We start from the raw sequence: 16,262 nt of genomic DNA on the forward strand, positions 1-16,262 counted from the left end.
AAAATGAGACTAATGTGATAAAATTGCTTACTGTCCATGTCTGTTATATATTGCTATATATATATATATCTAATTTCATTTCTGCTTTTAAGCCTCCAAGATGTCTAGACTTTCACAGCATTGTTGTAAATGTAATTTGTTTGTTTTACTGAGGTTTGTGGTAATCAGCAGCATGGTGATGGTGTCAGTAGCGCTTATCAGCTGTATCAATGCCATAGCATCCTTTGACAAATGGTATTTGAGCACATTTGCAGAAGATTGCATCATGACTTATGTGGCCTGTGTCAATGGATGCTTTTGATTTGTGCGTTTATCAGATGAATCAGCTGAATTTGCCAGTTACTGATGAATGCTGCAGCAGTAAAAGACGCTAAACAGTTTCTGTTCTACCACTGAACGCAGATGACTCATTAAGGAAATAGGCCAAAATGACTTTTGAAAAATGTGAGAAAAGAGGTTTCAAACTGAATTTTCACACATTTGTGCCGATTATTAATTTACTTAAAAAATGTGTCTCAAGACAGCTACGTTTTGTCTGCTGTTTTGAACAAAGCGTGGCCTGTGTGAGCGGCCCCTAACCCTGTTCGTACTTATTTTGTACCTATTTATTTTAGGAGACGTCTCTGAGCTGCCCATCAAGACTGTAGGGTTCAGTAATTGGTTTTCTGAGAGCTAAATAACCCAGAACCATCGCTGTCAGAGGCGTTTAATTAACTCATTCGTCTACAGTGGGAAGTGACCAAAAAAACACCCAGTTTGTTTGTCGCGTAATAATTTCCAGGCATTTTATTTGTATTTTTCTCTTTCCATTCTAAAAGAGTATCATGCATTTTTAATAACACAAAACTAAAATCCATACCCCCGATCACCCCGATCTTGTTTTTCTTTCGCAATTTTCCATTATCTTTTTTTCTTTTTTGCCCCCTCTCAGGAAACAAAAGATAAATTTTGTGAGAGCACAGGCTCCACCCCATTCCTCTTCAGTCTTTCTTGTAGCCACCTCACACTCGTTTCTCTCTCTCTCTCTCTCGCTCTCCCACTCCCATAAATGCAGTGACACTTGCATTCTGTGTGTGCATGCGTGTTTGTCCGAGTGAGAGAGTCGAAATAGAAAGTGAGAGAGAGGGGGGGAGAGAGGGAGTCAGAGAGAAAGAGAAAGACAAGGAGGGGTGGGAGTGTGAGCGCGAGCGCGTGTGTGTGTGTGCTTAAGCTAGCTACTCACAGAAAAGAAGGAATAAGAAAATTGAAGTAGCCGCCATATGCTGAGGATTTTGGTGAATGCCTTGCTGAGGAGACACGCTCGTCTTTCCGGCAGATCCTAAGAGATGGGAAGCTCACATTTGCTGAACAAAGGCTTGCCATTAGGTAAACGTTTACCTTTCCTTCTGCATGGGGCCACACGTGAAAGTGTTGTACGGATATCTGCGGATATTTGAGCGTTCGTTCGGCTGCCGTACAGTATTCTGGCTTCCCCTCCCCCTCTTCTTTTCCTCCTCCCCTCTTTCTCTGCTCCGCTTTTCCCTCTTTCCTATTATCTTTCATCTGAACCATTCATCCACACACAATTGCTTGCTTTCTGTTTTCTCTTTCCCGTGCGAAGACAGCATTCATCCGAGAGCCAGGGCTATGGACCTCTGATGGCTCGCTTTATTAACTGCATTAATCTTTCCGAGCTCCAAAGATTAAAAAAAAAACACACACTACTCAATCTGTAAAAAATGACATGACTCTCCAACTACACAACCCCCCCCCCTCTATGGCCCTCCCTCACATTGTGCAGTGGAAATGTGGCTTCCAGTTCCGGCCTCGACTTACTTCCTAATTTCTGTCTCTTCGAAGGAAATTCTCCTTCTAGAAGAGTCCGAAAGCAGGAATACTTAGCCGTAGGAAGAACAGGGTGCATTCTGCGAATGGGCAACTATTTAATATCTTAAAATAAACATGCATTCGTAAGATATTTCTGATCATCAGATGGACCAAAAATTAAATTTTTCATTGTCTTATTTTTAAGAGTAGATCGACTAGTGAAAGTTAAAATCCGTATGAATGTCATTACAATATTCAAGTGACTCCCTTTCCACCTTTTTGAAAAATCCCAAGTGCACATTTCCAGGAAATCTTTATTAACAACAAATTATCTTCTCACCAACAACAAAAAAAAAAAACAAAAAACACAACACTACGAGAAAAACAAAATCATTAAAAAAAAAAAGGATTTAGTTCTTGTCGCACAGTGAACGTGAGGTTGGGATTTGAAATTGGCTTTTATTTTCGCCAGAAGACAACAAAGGGGGATGTCAGCTTGAATTATCGCCCGCGGGCAGCCGAGGTCTTTAGACGCCGTGTGCGACTGACCCTGTTGGTTCTTGTTGCTATGAACTAGCTAATTCAAACAGATCCAGCTCACCCTCGGGGCAGGGCAATATGAACAGAGCGCCGAGGGATTTTGACAGAACTACCATGTGTTTTTTTTTTCCAACCCAGGCATCTTGATTTACCTAGCTGTGGTCTAACATGCAAAGACGGAGCAAAACAGTGCTTTTCATAAAAAACAAAAAAAAAAACCAAAACATAGCACTTTTATGCCTGCTTGTCCTAATCAAAAAAATGTGGTTGGCAGAGAAACAAAATAAGAAACGAAAACGAGAGAAACAGTGGCTGTGTTACAAGATAACCGGATCCCGCTGGGATGGTTTAGATGTCACTAACACATAATTTACGGTTGTAAGAGTTCACCTTCATTACAAATGGAGAAAACAGCTGGTTCTGTGTGGGAACGGATGCTTGAAAGCCAGGGATCTCTTCACAGAGGTAAAGAGTTCTTGTTTGTGCATAAACATGTGTATTGTATGTGTGTGTGAAAGAGTGTGAAAGATGAGGGTGGTGCTAACAGAGGTGGGTGTGTCTGTGTCTTATGGGCATGATTACACCATGTCTGAACTTGCCAGGCTGTATATGGTAAAATTGGGAGAGGTCACAGGTACATATATTGTGCTTTTGTTATTATATCATTAACAAATAACTAAGTATTTTTACCTGAATATTTGCACCTGAAAGATACTGATTAAGTTTGAATTATCTTGGTGTTTAGATGTCTTGTATACCTTTTTTTATGGTGTGTATATAAAATGTAACCAAATTAATAAATTTCTCTATACACATATACAGTGCCATTCAAAAGTTTGGGATCAGTAAGATTTTTTATGTTTTTTTAAAGACGTTTCTTATCAAGGCTGAATTTATTTGATCAAATATACAGAAAAAAAATATTTTGTGAAATATTATTGCAATTTAAAATAAGTTGTTTCTATTTTAATATGCTTTAAAATCTAATTTATTCCTGTGAAGCAAAGCTGAATTTTCAGCATCATTCCCCAGTTTTCAGAGTCACATGATCCTTCAGAAATCATTCTAATATGCTGATTTATAATCAATGTTGTTAACCGTTGTGCTGCTTAATATTTTTTGAGACCTATGATACTTTTTTTCAGGATTCTTTGATAAATAAAGAGTTAAAAAGAACAGTGTTTATTCAAAATAGAAATTTTGTGTTACAATATTCAAACGTTTGAGGTCAGTTCATGCTTTCTTTCTTTCTTTTAAAAGAAATTAATACTTTTAATTTAGCAAGGTTTGTGTTAAATGGATAAAAAGTGACAGTAAAGACTTACATTGTTAGAAAATATTTCTATTTTGAATAAATGCTGTTCTTTTTAACTTTTTATTCGTCAAGCACTCAAAAGACTCAAAGAAAAAAGTATCACAGGTTCCAGAAAAAAATATATATAAGCAGCACAACAGTTTCAGCACAGATTATAAATCAGCATATTAGAATGATTTCTGAAGGAACATGTGACCCTGAAGACGAGTAATTTGCATCACAGGAATAAATTACATTTAAAATATAGAAAACAAAATAGAAAACTTTTTTTTTTACATTGTAATAATATTTCACAATATTACTGTTTTTACTGTATTTTCGATTAAATAAGTGTAGCTCCAGTGAACATGAGACACTTCTTTCAGATGCATTACAAAATCTTTCTGAACTTTTGAACGGTAGTTTACACACATACTTGGACTTTCCATTGACAAGTCCGTTGGTGGATGTTTTTTTAACTGACACTAGGCAGAATGCCAACTTCTGCTACTCAGCCAAGCAGCGCACTTATCGCCAATGTCAATACAACGCAACAGTCACTGCCCACCTCTTCAGCAGCCTTGGTTCCGGTGGTATTTTTCCCATTCATTTTCTCCATAGGGATTTAACCCAACCAGCTCTGAGATGAATCAACAAACACTGACTGCAAACAAAAAATATGTGAAAACCAGAAGCAAAGGCAGGACTGTGTATTTAACGTTTTTATAAGTGAATGTCCCATGAAACACTGAAAATGCTGTAATCGGGGAAAAAAACTATTTATTATTTTTTAAATTATTTTTTTAAATCTATTTTTTTATATATATCTTATAATTTATTATTTTTTGTTTATTATAAAACTAATTAATTATAATTTGAGGTTTATTCCAAAATATTCTAATATACCAATATATAAGCAGTTTGAGAGTGCATTCGATTCGCAGTGATTTATGTAAGAGGGCTGCCCTGATGAGTCCTTTTAAAGTGTTTTTTTATATGGTAGCATCAACATATTTTGGTCTTCAGTGGGAATTTGGCTTGAAGTTGATTAGCTTGACCAGTGTATATTGGGCTATCACTATGAACTGATAATTCAAGTCTGAAAATGTTGGTAGTCTAAGATCAGTAAATGTGGAGGAGCTTAAACAGCACAGTTTGAAGTACTGACAGAAAATCAGATCTGCAGAAAGAAGCCCCACAGGTGTTGATGACTTTATTATTATCCATCATCTGCAGTTACGTTGAGATCATTCATTCATTGTTTTCTCCTTTAAACTGATTCTCTGTGTAGCTATTTCATCATAATTCCATCAGTCCTCTTACAAAGGGATTGATATCAAGAGTCTGGCTGATTATATATTTACACACAGTCTAGTTATCACAGTTCTCTTATATAACCATTTAGCAAAATGTTACTGAATAGTAATTGACAAGTTGACATCATCAGTGTTCATAATACTCAAAGAGTGTTAAAATAACAGCATTATTAGTCTGTTTGATGTGTCTTTTATGAGTGGTAATAAAACCCACAACTGCTTTTTGTTTTACTGTATCAGCGGTTGCAAAAACATTTTTAATATTGAGCAATAAAGCCAGGAATCAAGTGACTGCTAATAAACACTGTTGTCTTTTTCTGTGTTTTTGAGTCGCTTTATTTTAAGAGTTTGTCCATAATCACATGTCTGTGTGCATCCTTGAGCCAAATCTAGTATTTGGTTTCATCATTTGGAAGGAGTCTTACAATAACAGTGAATTCCCTTTACCTATGCAGACAAAATGATGGTTACACAGTCAGCGCTCACAAGATCAAGATGTGTAACGTGTGATTTCTGTCTCTCTGCAGGCATCAGGCCTCCCATAATGAATGGCCCCATGCACCCTCGTCCTCTGGTGGCGCTGCTGGATGGCCGGGATTGTACGGTGGAGATGCCCATCCTGAAGGACGTGGCCACCGTGGCCTTCTGTGATGCCCAGTCCACCCAGGAGATCCACGAGAAGGTATCTAGCACTTAACGTCACTTGCTGTTTTGGCACGGTAGCACTTTTCATTTTCGTTGTTGTGTTATTCTTGTTTTAAATGGCTTCGGATAAAGCATCGGCTAAATATATGTAAATTTCACAGTTCAGAACAAAGCCAAAAAAGTTCAAATGGAACTTTCTCCACCTTTGAAATGTCTTTCATGTTGGCTTAACCATGACCGTGTGGGCAGAGAAAAATAACATTAAAGGGATACTCCACCCCAAAATGAAAATTTTCATTTTGGATACTCCACCCCAAAATTCGGAACACAATTTAAGATATTTTGGATGAAAACCGGGTACCCTTTGACTGTCCCATAGACTGCCAAGTAAATAACAGTGTCAAAATATCTTAAATTGTGTTCCGAAGACGAACTGAGCTTTTACAGGTTTGGACCGACATGGGGGTAAGTGATTAATGACAAAATTTTCATTTTGGGGTGGAGTATCCCTTTAACCAATAATATCTCAGCCTATTTTTTCACCAATCCAATCCAGATGAATAAAACCAATTCCTGCTCATGAATTCCCCATGTAAAATGCGTTTAAGATTTATTACAACTGTGTGGAGTGGTGTTTTTTATCCACTGGTTTGTATAGATTAATATATCATGTAATATATGTTAGAGTATGGTTCTGCAATACATCATAGATCCCACTGGCTCGACGTGATTGAGCCTCTTTGGCTTTGTTACACGGAAAAAGCACTTCATCTCACAGGCTAAAAAAGTAGATTGCACAATGGGGTAATATTAATGAGGCTGTGAGTGTTTTTGCCAGAAAATGAGTAGAATGATTCATTAGATGAATTCACTAGGTAGCGTGATGAAATCTCACAGCCATCTTTCCCGCTGTACTTCATGTGATTTATTTATTTCCTTCTCAATCTCACTTGCTCGCAGCCACTGATCAATCAATTTCTTTGTTAAAGTTAGATGTGCGGAATCAGATCTGTCGTGTTCTGATGTTTCATCGTGAAAAAACTCATTTCTCTTTGTCAGTCTTTAAGAATAATGTGTGGCATGTTTCTCAGCAATGAACTTAATCTCTGACTCTAGTGCAATATGGTCAAAAATAAACCATTAACTAAAGATTTTTAGAATGCAATTTATAATGACATTTATAATCTGTCAAATCTAATATATTTGAACTATACTTCGTATGAAATAAATGTATTTTAAATATAATTACAATTTCAGTATATTATTTGCTTGCAATATACCAAATCTGAAGGATACAATAATATAAATAAATAAAATGCTGCTTTTGGCCTGTATTGGGAAAAAAGCACTATTGACCCATACAAGTGTATGTGGATCAAATACAACTGGCTGGAAAAAGAGCAAGTGCACCGTTTGATAGTGTGTTCATACACAGAGGAAAGTTGATTTTCTGCTTGTCAGTATTATCAAGAGTAACCGCTTTCTTTTTCACTCTAGCCATGAACCTAAATGAAACTCATTTGCTCCATTCATTCAACTGGCTTCACACGAAAGACCAGCCATCGCAGGCCACCATACATCATTCACTCTCAGTTTTAACCCAATTCGCTTAATTCCATGTCATATAAACATTAGCTCCCTCTTGATGCGTTCGTGCTCCTTCAGAACGTGGCATGATTTCTGCTGATTTGTCGATTGCTGTTGGCGTGTTTTTTGTGGTTCTGGGTGGCTGCCAGGTTGATTCAACTACAAACCTACAAAGAACATACACAAGACACACCCCACCCCCTTTCCCTCCCCACAAACAAACAAAAAAAGATCCTCCTCATTTGACTGCTTTAACCGACCGCTGCTGAATGGACAGAAACTATACAGAGAAAAGAGCTTCTGATAAGATAGAAAATCAATCTTCTATCTGGGAGAGAAATTATTACCGGATGATAAAGTGACGTGAAGACTGTCTACTAAAATGGCTGGAAAAATCTCTGTTTCATTCTGTTGCAGCTCATAAACAACACTGATTGCTTAATGTGGTGACTTTTCTTGATGGGTGTCAAACCGAATGATGTTTTTATCATCAACCACAGTTATATTGTGATAAATCTGTTTATGTTGTGTTGGAGTAACATACTCCAGATCCAGATTATGTCAAGTGTTTTCAAGTAAACTGATTAATCATTATGAACCCTTTGTTAGTGAAGTTGTACAGTGAAGTTATTGTTTTTGGTCATCAGCAGAAAACGAAATATGTTGAGTCATATTAACAGCAAATCATGCTGCAGACTTTTAGTGTTTGTCATAATACTTTCCTCTAAAGAGTTTCCCTCTACCTCAGGATTTTGTAATCAGAATAACAATGTAAAAACATGATCCTGGAGTGCATAATTAGCTCATGACAATAAAACACATCCTCACAGTCTCATTGCCAGGGTTATTTATTGTTTTTATTATCGTTTTCAGCTAGTCGCCAAAGTAACATTTCTCAGTTAGCTTACATTTGAAGTAAAATAATTAAAACTAAAAAGTAAATGTTAATAAATCTATATAGACATGTTTTTTTAAATAATAATAAATAAATAAGACAAAAAAGGACACCAAAATTATTATAAAAATATACAAATTTAAAAAATAAAATTAATTAAATCATAAATTGTTTCTGAACTTTCCAATATGTGTTCAAATAAAAATGCAAACAAACATATAATGCAAACAATAATACAATATAATATAATATAATTATGTCTGACTGTGATTCCCTAGGGCTGGGATTAAGCCCATATCAATGCAGCCAGTTTTTGAAATTAATTCGTTTGAAATCTTTTGTAATGATCTCAATTCAACTGGCTTAATGTCTACTTGTATGAAAGTGTAGTAGAACCTGGAATCCTGAAATTAATTTCATTGCAGCCTCTTGACCAGGGTGAAATTGGTCCAGCCTGTGATGCTATGCATTTTAATACTATGTAATGAAATAATAATAATGAAATAACTCACAGCTTTTGTGTCAGCATTTGAATATTTCAGCATTTGAATATTTTAATAAATATATAATAGAGAAAAAATGAATTTTAAGGAGTATAGCACATCACATATATTTATAGGAATTAGGACTTCATTACTATGAATTATTAATTTGTTCCCTCATTTGAATTAAATTGTTGCCCCATATTAAGAATCCCTTGCCTTGTTTTAGTAAATTGTGGGCATATTGTAGGGATACACCAATATGAACATTTTGGCCTATACCGATAACCAATAATTTTTTTTTTATTTGAAAGCCAATAACCGAAATGTTGGCCGATAAATATATATCCAAAGTTTTATGTACTTTTTGAGAGCCTGATTACAAAAAAGGTCTCGTCATTAAAAGCCACATCCCAAACACTTCAACATAAGCAGCCTAGTTTGAACAGTGTACATTTTAAAAATAGTTTTATTCTCCCATTACCAAATTTCATCATAAAAAGTCTTACAAATAAATAAAATAATGCATAAATAATGCAAACAAGTTGTCTCAGGTCAAGTGTTTCTTAAGGATATAATGCATTATTTATCTGCTTTAAGATATTGCCCAAATTTTCTTATTGAGCCGATACCGATAACAGAAAAAAATGAGCATTTATCAGCCGATAACGATATGGTGGCCGATATATCGTGCATCCCTAGCATATTGTACTACTTGGATAAGTGCAACATGTTCATGATTTACTAAAACAGGGTAACATTTATCTGAGTTGGGGGAACAAATTGTAAATTTTTATATTTTTGTCCTCATGTCATGTGCAAGGCTCCAGAGATTTTTACTCCTTGTACTTTCTCTCAGTTTGAGAGCTGTCTTCTTTGCAAAGACTGACTGTACTTTGTGTCCACTCTCTCAGGTATTAAATGAAGCAGTGGGTGCTCTCATGTACCACACCATCACCCTGATGAGGGAGGACCTGGAAAAGTTCAAAGCACTTCGTATAATTGTCCGCATTGGGAGCGGCTTTGATAATATCGACATAAAGTCTGCTGGAGACTTAGGTAATGGTTAAGAAGGTTTTCTATGACATCCCACACATTGCACAACAGTGTGTGTGTGTTTGCTATATGAAGAGTCTGACTGTAACCCTTCCACATCCACAGGAATAGCAGTCTGCAACATGCCAGCAGCTTCAGTCGAGGAGACAGCAGACTCCACCATGTGTCACATCCTAAACCTGTACCGACGCACCACCTGGCTGCACCAGGCTCTCCGGGAGGGCACACGGGTCCAGAGCGTGGAACAGATTCGGGAGGTGGCGTCTGGGGCGGCCCGGATCAGAGGAGAGACGCTGGGGATCATTGGTTTAGGTGTGTTGTCTCGCAGAGCCAGACTTTTGACCCTCTACGTTAATTCTGATCCACTTCGCTGTGTATTCTGTCCAAGAACCGCCGACTGACACAGAAAGAGGTCCTCTGAACGAGATATAAAGTAACCAAAAAAAAATAACAAATCCTAATAAAATAGCCACCAGTGGCTTTGAAAAAATCCTAATTATGGAGCCACCAGTGGCTTTGAAGATAACAGAGAGGAAACAGTTTGTAATTTGAGTGACTGTGATCTGCATTTCTGAAGTATGAAGTATACAGTTCCTCATTTCAGTGCTTCATTTTTTTCCCCGCCTGCCAGTGGCTCACTACAAAAGAAAGTTTGTTCTTTTTTTTTGGCAGACTGTGAGAAAAGTAACTCCACTACACACTGTTTTAATGAAACTTGTTTTGTAATGTCAATATGCCGTGACTGCATTATACTGAACTAATGTAATACAAAAAAAATAATACATTTTCTTTTATTCATGGTTTATGTCTGCTCTCAGGGCGTGTTGGACAGGCAGTGGCACTGAGGGCCAAAGCATTCGGCTTCAACGTGATCTTCTACGACCCTTACCTGTCTGACGGGACGGAGCGAGCCCTGGGGCTGCAGAGAGTCACACCCTACAGGACCTGCTCTTCCACAGCGACTGCGTCACCTTACACTGCAGCCTCAACGAGCACAACCACCATCTCATCAACGACTTCACCATCAAACAGGTGTCGCCTACAGCCTACAATCACAAGCGCGAGAGCATACACGAGCTGGTGCCGCATTCCTGTTTGATCATTACTGTGTGTTGACCGTAGATGCGTCAGGGCGCCTTCCTCGTGAACACGGCGCGTGGCGGTCTGGTGGATGAGAAAGCTCTGGCCCAGGCTCTGAAAGAGGGCAGAATACGGGGAGCAGCCCTGGACGTCCATGAGACAGAGCCCTTCAGGTGAACAACAACAACGTTTGATGTTTAAGAATCGTGTTGTTTTGACATTTGGATGGATTGCTTGCCCCAAACCACATTTGTATTCCACACTCTGCCTCTACGATTCTTTTTTTGCATTGTTATTTGGCTTCAAACCCCACAAAATATGCGTCTGTTTGCTACAAATGCATTACAAGGGATGCAAAGAATGCGAGCTGTTTCCTGAAGGCAGTTTCCAAGGAGAAAAGCAGCAATGAGAAATTAAAGCATAAAAAGTGGTTCACTTTTGTAAATGAAGTTAAATTGCTTTCATACCAGTTGTGAAAGCCAGTGTTATTTTAGTATTGTAGTATATATATATATATATATATATATATATATATATATATTATTTTAGTATGTATATACTATGATGGATTTGATTATTTTCTTTTTTCAGTTTTTATAATTTCTTTTAATTTGTTATAGTTTTATTATAATTAAAAAACTTTAAAATTATTTTTTCTTATACTTTTTTATTTAATTATTTAATTTTGTTGCTTTAATCAGTTTTAGTTAGTTTCATTTGAATTTATTTTCTGTGCTTCAGCTTATTTTAGTAACAACATTCAGATTAAATTTTGTTTTATTTCAGATTTATTTGAATGAACAGAAAAATGATTTAGATTCAGTTAAAAGTTAGAGCTGTCAAGTGTTTAAAATTACATGATGTGCTGATTAAATAATCTTAATTATTTGCAAAATTAATCGCACAACAATTTGGGCTTAGAAATTAGCCCCAAAAGTCATTATTGTGTTAAATGAAATAGACGTTACAATAAAGTGACTTTAGAAAGAAAAATTTTGATTCAACATAAAAAAAAAGAGCATTAAAACTCTAAATATAAAACTAAAACTCTCAACCGATTCATTCAAACAACTGATTCATTCAGAAATGAACCAAGTGACTTTTTATGAACGGCTTACTAGATTCGTTCAAAGTTGCGGATTCATTCAGTAACGAAACACTGCAGTGTGCTGCTGGAAAGTCATAGAAATGTATTACAATTTTGAAAAATTCTCTGCTCTAAAATATTTAATTGTCTAAATCTTGCTCTCTAGATAATGATTTTTCCTCCTCTAGTTCATAAATTCATTGCTCACCTTGTCCGTACACTGACAGCTGTATAAGAGTCTGAGACGCTCATTGAGTGAATATGACTTCAGTTTCAGCCAAGGTCCTCTTAAAGACGCGCCCAACCTGATCTGCACCCCTCACGCGGCGTGGTACAGCGAGCAGGCCTCCATTGAGATGCGCGAGGAGGCGGCGCGTGAGATCCGTCGAGCTATCACCGGTACGTCACCACAGAGCTGGCGTTTGTCAAATGATTTGAGAGCGCTGGGTGTCTGGCCTTTTTCATCAGTTGAGTGAAAACCTTGTTCTTTAATTGCAGCTCCGCAGGCTTGATGTGCTGTGATCAATGACTCAGGGTTTTCCTGTAATGAAGCTGTTTTCCTCCTCCAGGTCGCATTCCAGACAGCCTCAAGAACTGCGTCAACAAAGAGTTCCTCACACAGACCACACACTGGGCCGGCATGGACCCTACTGTTGTTCATCCAGAACTCAACGGAGCCTACAGGTACAGCAAGCTACTGAATAGTTCATTAATTGTAACTGAATGTAGGATACAGATGGGGCTGCTGTTTCGTATTTGCACAGACATTTTTACCAGGACTTCTGGTGAAAGAATAATCCACAGATGGCCATGCAAGCTTTTACTCTGCTTATAATCAGTACTTTAGATCTCTTAGTCTTACGGCATGTTTTTAGAAAATTCTTCTAATCTTTCTTCAGTGATGTCACCTCTGAAACGCCTGTGCCAGGTGTGTGGGGGAAATAATTAATGATTGACTGATATGGGTTCATTGCCCATTACGAAATCTAGAGAGCAGAGTGGACAGTAGCCAGTGTTAATTATGATATGCACTGTATATAATAAGATTTAATGAATGCAAATGAAATGAGACACAGAATTGCTCACATGCACATATTTTATGAAAAAAAAAAAAAAAAAAATTAAACTGAAAACTTTAAATTGAAATCTAAGAGTTATTGAAACTGACACACAGGGCATGTAATGGCTTTTTAATTTTTTTTTTTTTATTTGAAGTTAATTTCTGGGACCTTTTCAATTGTTTATGATTACTGGATAAGAATGTTTGAAATAGTTTTGATTCCGACTGATGAATCGTTAATGAATCATTCATACCAATATGTGAATATTTTTGACTGATTAATTGAAAAGAACTGACTAGATAACTGAAATATATATATATATATATTCACTATTGAAATTGTAATTTCAATACACACGGCATCAAGCTGCTTATTGCTTTTATATAACAGCAACAACAGCAATATTATAAAAGACACATTTTCAATAAAAATGTATTACTAATACATTTTTTAATAATAATATAGTAACGTTAAGTAATGTAGTTACTTAATATTTCATTAGCTTAACTGTAGGGTGTTTATATTTATAAAGATTTTTAAAAATTTGTATAAATGTTTTTGAAAGAAGTCTCTGATGCTCACCAAGGCTGCATTTATTTGATCAAAAATACTGTAAAAATGTTAAAATTGTGAAGTATTACACTTACAGTTACTAAATAACTGTTGTCTTTTTAATATATTTTAAAATACAATTTATTCCTGTGATGGCAAAGCTAATTTTCAGGATTCTTTAATAAATAGAAATTTCAAAACCATTTATATGAATGAAATAGAAATGTTTGTTACATTATACATGTCTTTACTGTGACTGTTGATCAAGTTATCCCTTTAACTGTCACCCCCATTTTTTAAAATAGGCATTAAAGTGCACTATCCAAACTTAAATTATTGTAATTTATGAACACTTTGGAATATAGACCTACGGTTGGTCTCTTTTTAAAGAAGAAAATTAGCAGATTTTGGCAAAGTTGTTATTTTCTCAAAAAATTAAAGTATCAAAAAGTTGTAGAAGTTTAAATGTACTGTAAATAAAATGTGCTATATTAATTTAATTTTATTTTATTTATTATAAATATTTTACATAACAGGTTTTACTCTAAAATTGGTATAAAATTAAACCCTTGTGTCTCTAAATAAGTTATGTTCCAAATTTGAAGTTGAGATGAAAAAAATTGAGGTTCCTGTGAGATTTTATTTAGGGCGTCATACCACAAACAGCCACTTGGAGCCATCAAAACTCCTTTGAATTTTGTTTAATGAATTTTTCTCTAGATTTCTAATTCAACATCACACCCAAAACAAAATAAAAAAAAAAATTAAAAAAAAAAAAAAAACATAAAAAAAAAAAAAAAAAAATAAAAAATAAATAATAATAAAAAAAAAACACGCTGACCCCAAACTTTTTAAATCGAGATTGTACAATAAGATGTATCACATAATATGTGTGGTGATTCATTTAAACGTGGCTCATCCAATCAGATTGTAGAGGTGGAAGTAACTATCCATTTTTTAACCCACTATTATGCGGTAAGATTTTAGTTCAACAGAGACTGTGCTCCAGGTGTTGCTGACACTGCTGTTTAATATTATTCCTCTTCCTCAGGTACCCCCCAAGCGTCGTGAGTCTTGCTTCAGGGGGTCTGCCTCCTCCAGTGGAGGGCATCATGCCAAGCACCGTGCCCATCACCCACAGCCTACCCACCGCAGCCCACCCTCCGCACGCCCCGTCACCCGGCCAAACCGGCAAAGCCGAACCCGATAGAGAGCAGCACCCCAACGAACAGTTGTAGCCCCCTCTTCAAAGGCTCTCCGTACCACTATAGAACTCTCCTGGTCCTTCTTTACCCCAAAGAAGAGGAGCACAAACAGGCTCCCGGTCTCAGAACCAGCCACTAAAAACAACCACGACTCTGAAGTAGCCAACTCTTCGACTGAAGGTGCTGGACTGCACTCTCTGAAGTAACTAGTGGGAAAAAACAACAACAAAAAAGAGAAAAACTTGTGGATTTCAAACTTCTCCCTGATGCAAAATCCTGCTGTTTTAGATAGTAGTCTGTCCAAGTGCAGTGGGCGATCTTTTATCTGTTATTTTGTCTGTCTAATGGGTTTCATTGTTAAAACAACAGTAGCTATAACATGAATGTAACCTGTTTGTGTACAGTTTTTAGGACATGATCAATGGTTTGTAGACAAGAAAAAAAAAATAGAAACAGCATTAAGGGAGGCATCTTACCACCTGATTATAGATACGATAACAAAAAGCATATTAGTTTCGCTCCTTTGATTTTAAAAGCCCCGTAAGAGGCAGGATTTGCACACCCTCTCAGGAAAATTGATTTCCCCCCCTCCCTTCCTTTTAAATTAAACCACATAGTGCATTGTTTTTTGTCTTTTGTAGTCAAAATTCAGTACAGTACTTTAAAGAACTACACTCACTATGTTTTTATTTTCATTTTCGGAGCATGTATTACTTTATGTGTTAAAGGTTAAAAAGAAAACAGAAAATGTTCAGTTTTTGAACAAAAAGAAAAAAAACAACGAAATTTGTCTTGTGCAAAGCTGGCGTAATGCTTGCCTGTTTGTGTGTGACTTGATTGTACCGTGTTTTTCAAGGATGCCGGGATAGTTGCAGCTCTCCATCGCCTACATAGTTTCCTTCCTGGTAAAGTGGTAGGCTAGCAATATACATACTATATATACTATGAGATATTAATATTTTTTGTTAAACAGAATCCAAAAAGAAATGTTTGTGACTGTATGCATTTGTATGAATTATTTTAAATGAAATAAAAGTCTGAGTTAAACGACACAGCAGCGTTTCACTGAGGCCATGCCAGGACAACAGAAATAGTGCAGGTTCAGTTCAGGTTTCCTTTGTATTTGAACCCATTTCAGGATATGAACACAATCACTGTGAGCGCCCTCTTGTGGACGTTCTGTAAAATGCAGATCAAAAGGTACCAACCAGGCATCATGCTGGAAATATTTCATACAGGGGAACTGGGTGTGATCAAGCTCGCTCTGAAGAATTTGTATTAAAGGATTCTTTTCCCCAAATTTTCTGTCATTCCTCACCCTCATGCTGCTTAAGAGGAGAAGTTGGGTTTATCAAGCTCCAGAAATGTCTTATTAAATTAAAATATTTATTCCGACTAAATTAACTTTAGGCTATACACCAGCAAATTTAAATATTTTTTTTGTAGGTAGATCAATTAAAAAACATTGTAGTAGTGTAGTGTGAGGAGCAAAAAAAATAATAACAGATTTAGAAAATATATCAAATTTTCATGGCGACTTCAAATTTTGGATGAGATTTTGATTTGAATGATTGACTTAGATTGACCTTGTAATTCTTAAAATAGCTCGAACTTACAGTGAAATGCAGACTTTACGGCAAACTTCTCCAGAAACTT

The 16,262-nt window shown here is 36.3% G+C and overlaps 1 protein-coding gene across 1 annotated transcript; it reads left to right on the plus strand.

Moving 5' to 3' along the window:
• The first annotated feature begins 2,655 nt into the window (after positions 1-2,655).
• Positions 2,656-15,658, plus strand: LOC109076604 (C-terminal binding protein 1). Its single transcript, XM_042769844.1, is given in 10 exon segments — positions 2,656-2,811; positions 5,484-5,638; positions 9,480-9,624; positions 9,727-9,933; positions 10,440-10,550; positions 10,553-10,653; positions 10,744-10,874; positions 12,060-12,187; positions 12,358-12,472; positions 14,453-15,658. Coding segments are annotated over 10 exon segments (1,344 nt in total). The 5' UTR covers positions 2,656-2,747; the 3' UTR covers positions 14,640-15,658.
• Positions 15,659-16,262: the final 604 nt, after the last annotated feature.

This window comes from Cyprinus carpio, chromosome A14, assembly GCF_018340385.1.
Source record: "Cyprinus carpio isolate SPL01 chromosome A14, ASM1834038v1, whole genome shotgun sequence".
Classification (NCBI taxonomy): domain Eukaryota; kingdom Metazoa; phylum Chordata; class Actinopteri; order Cypriniformes; family Cyprinidae; genus Cyprinus; species Cyprinus carpio.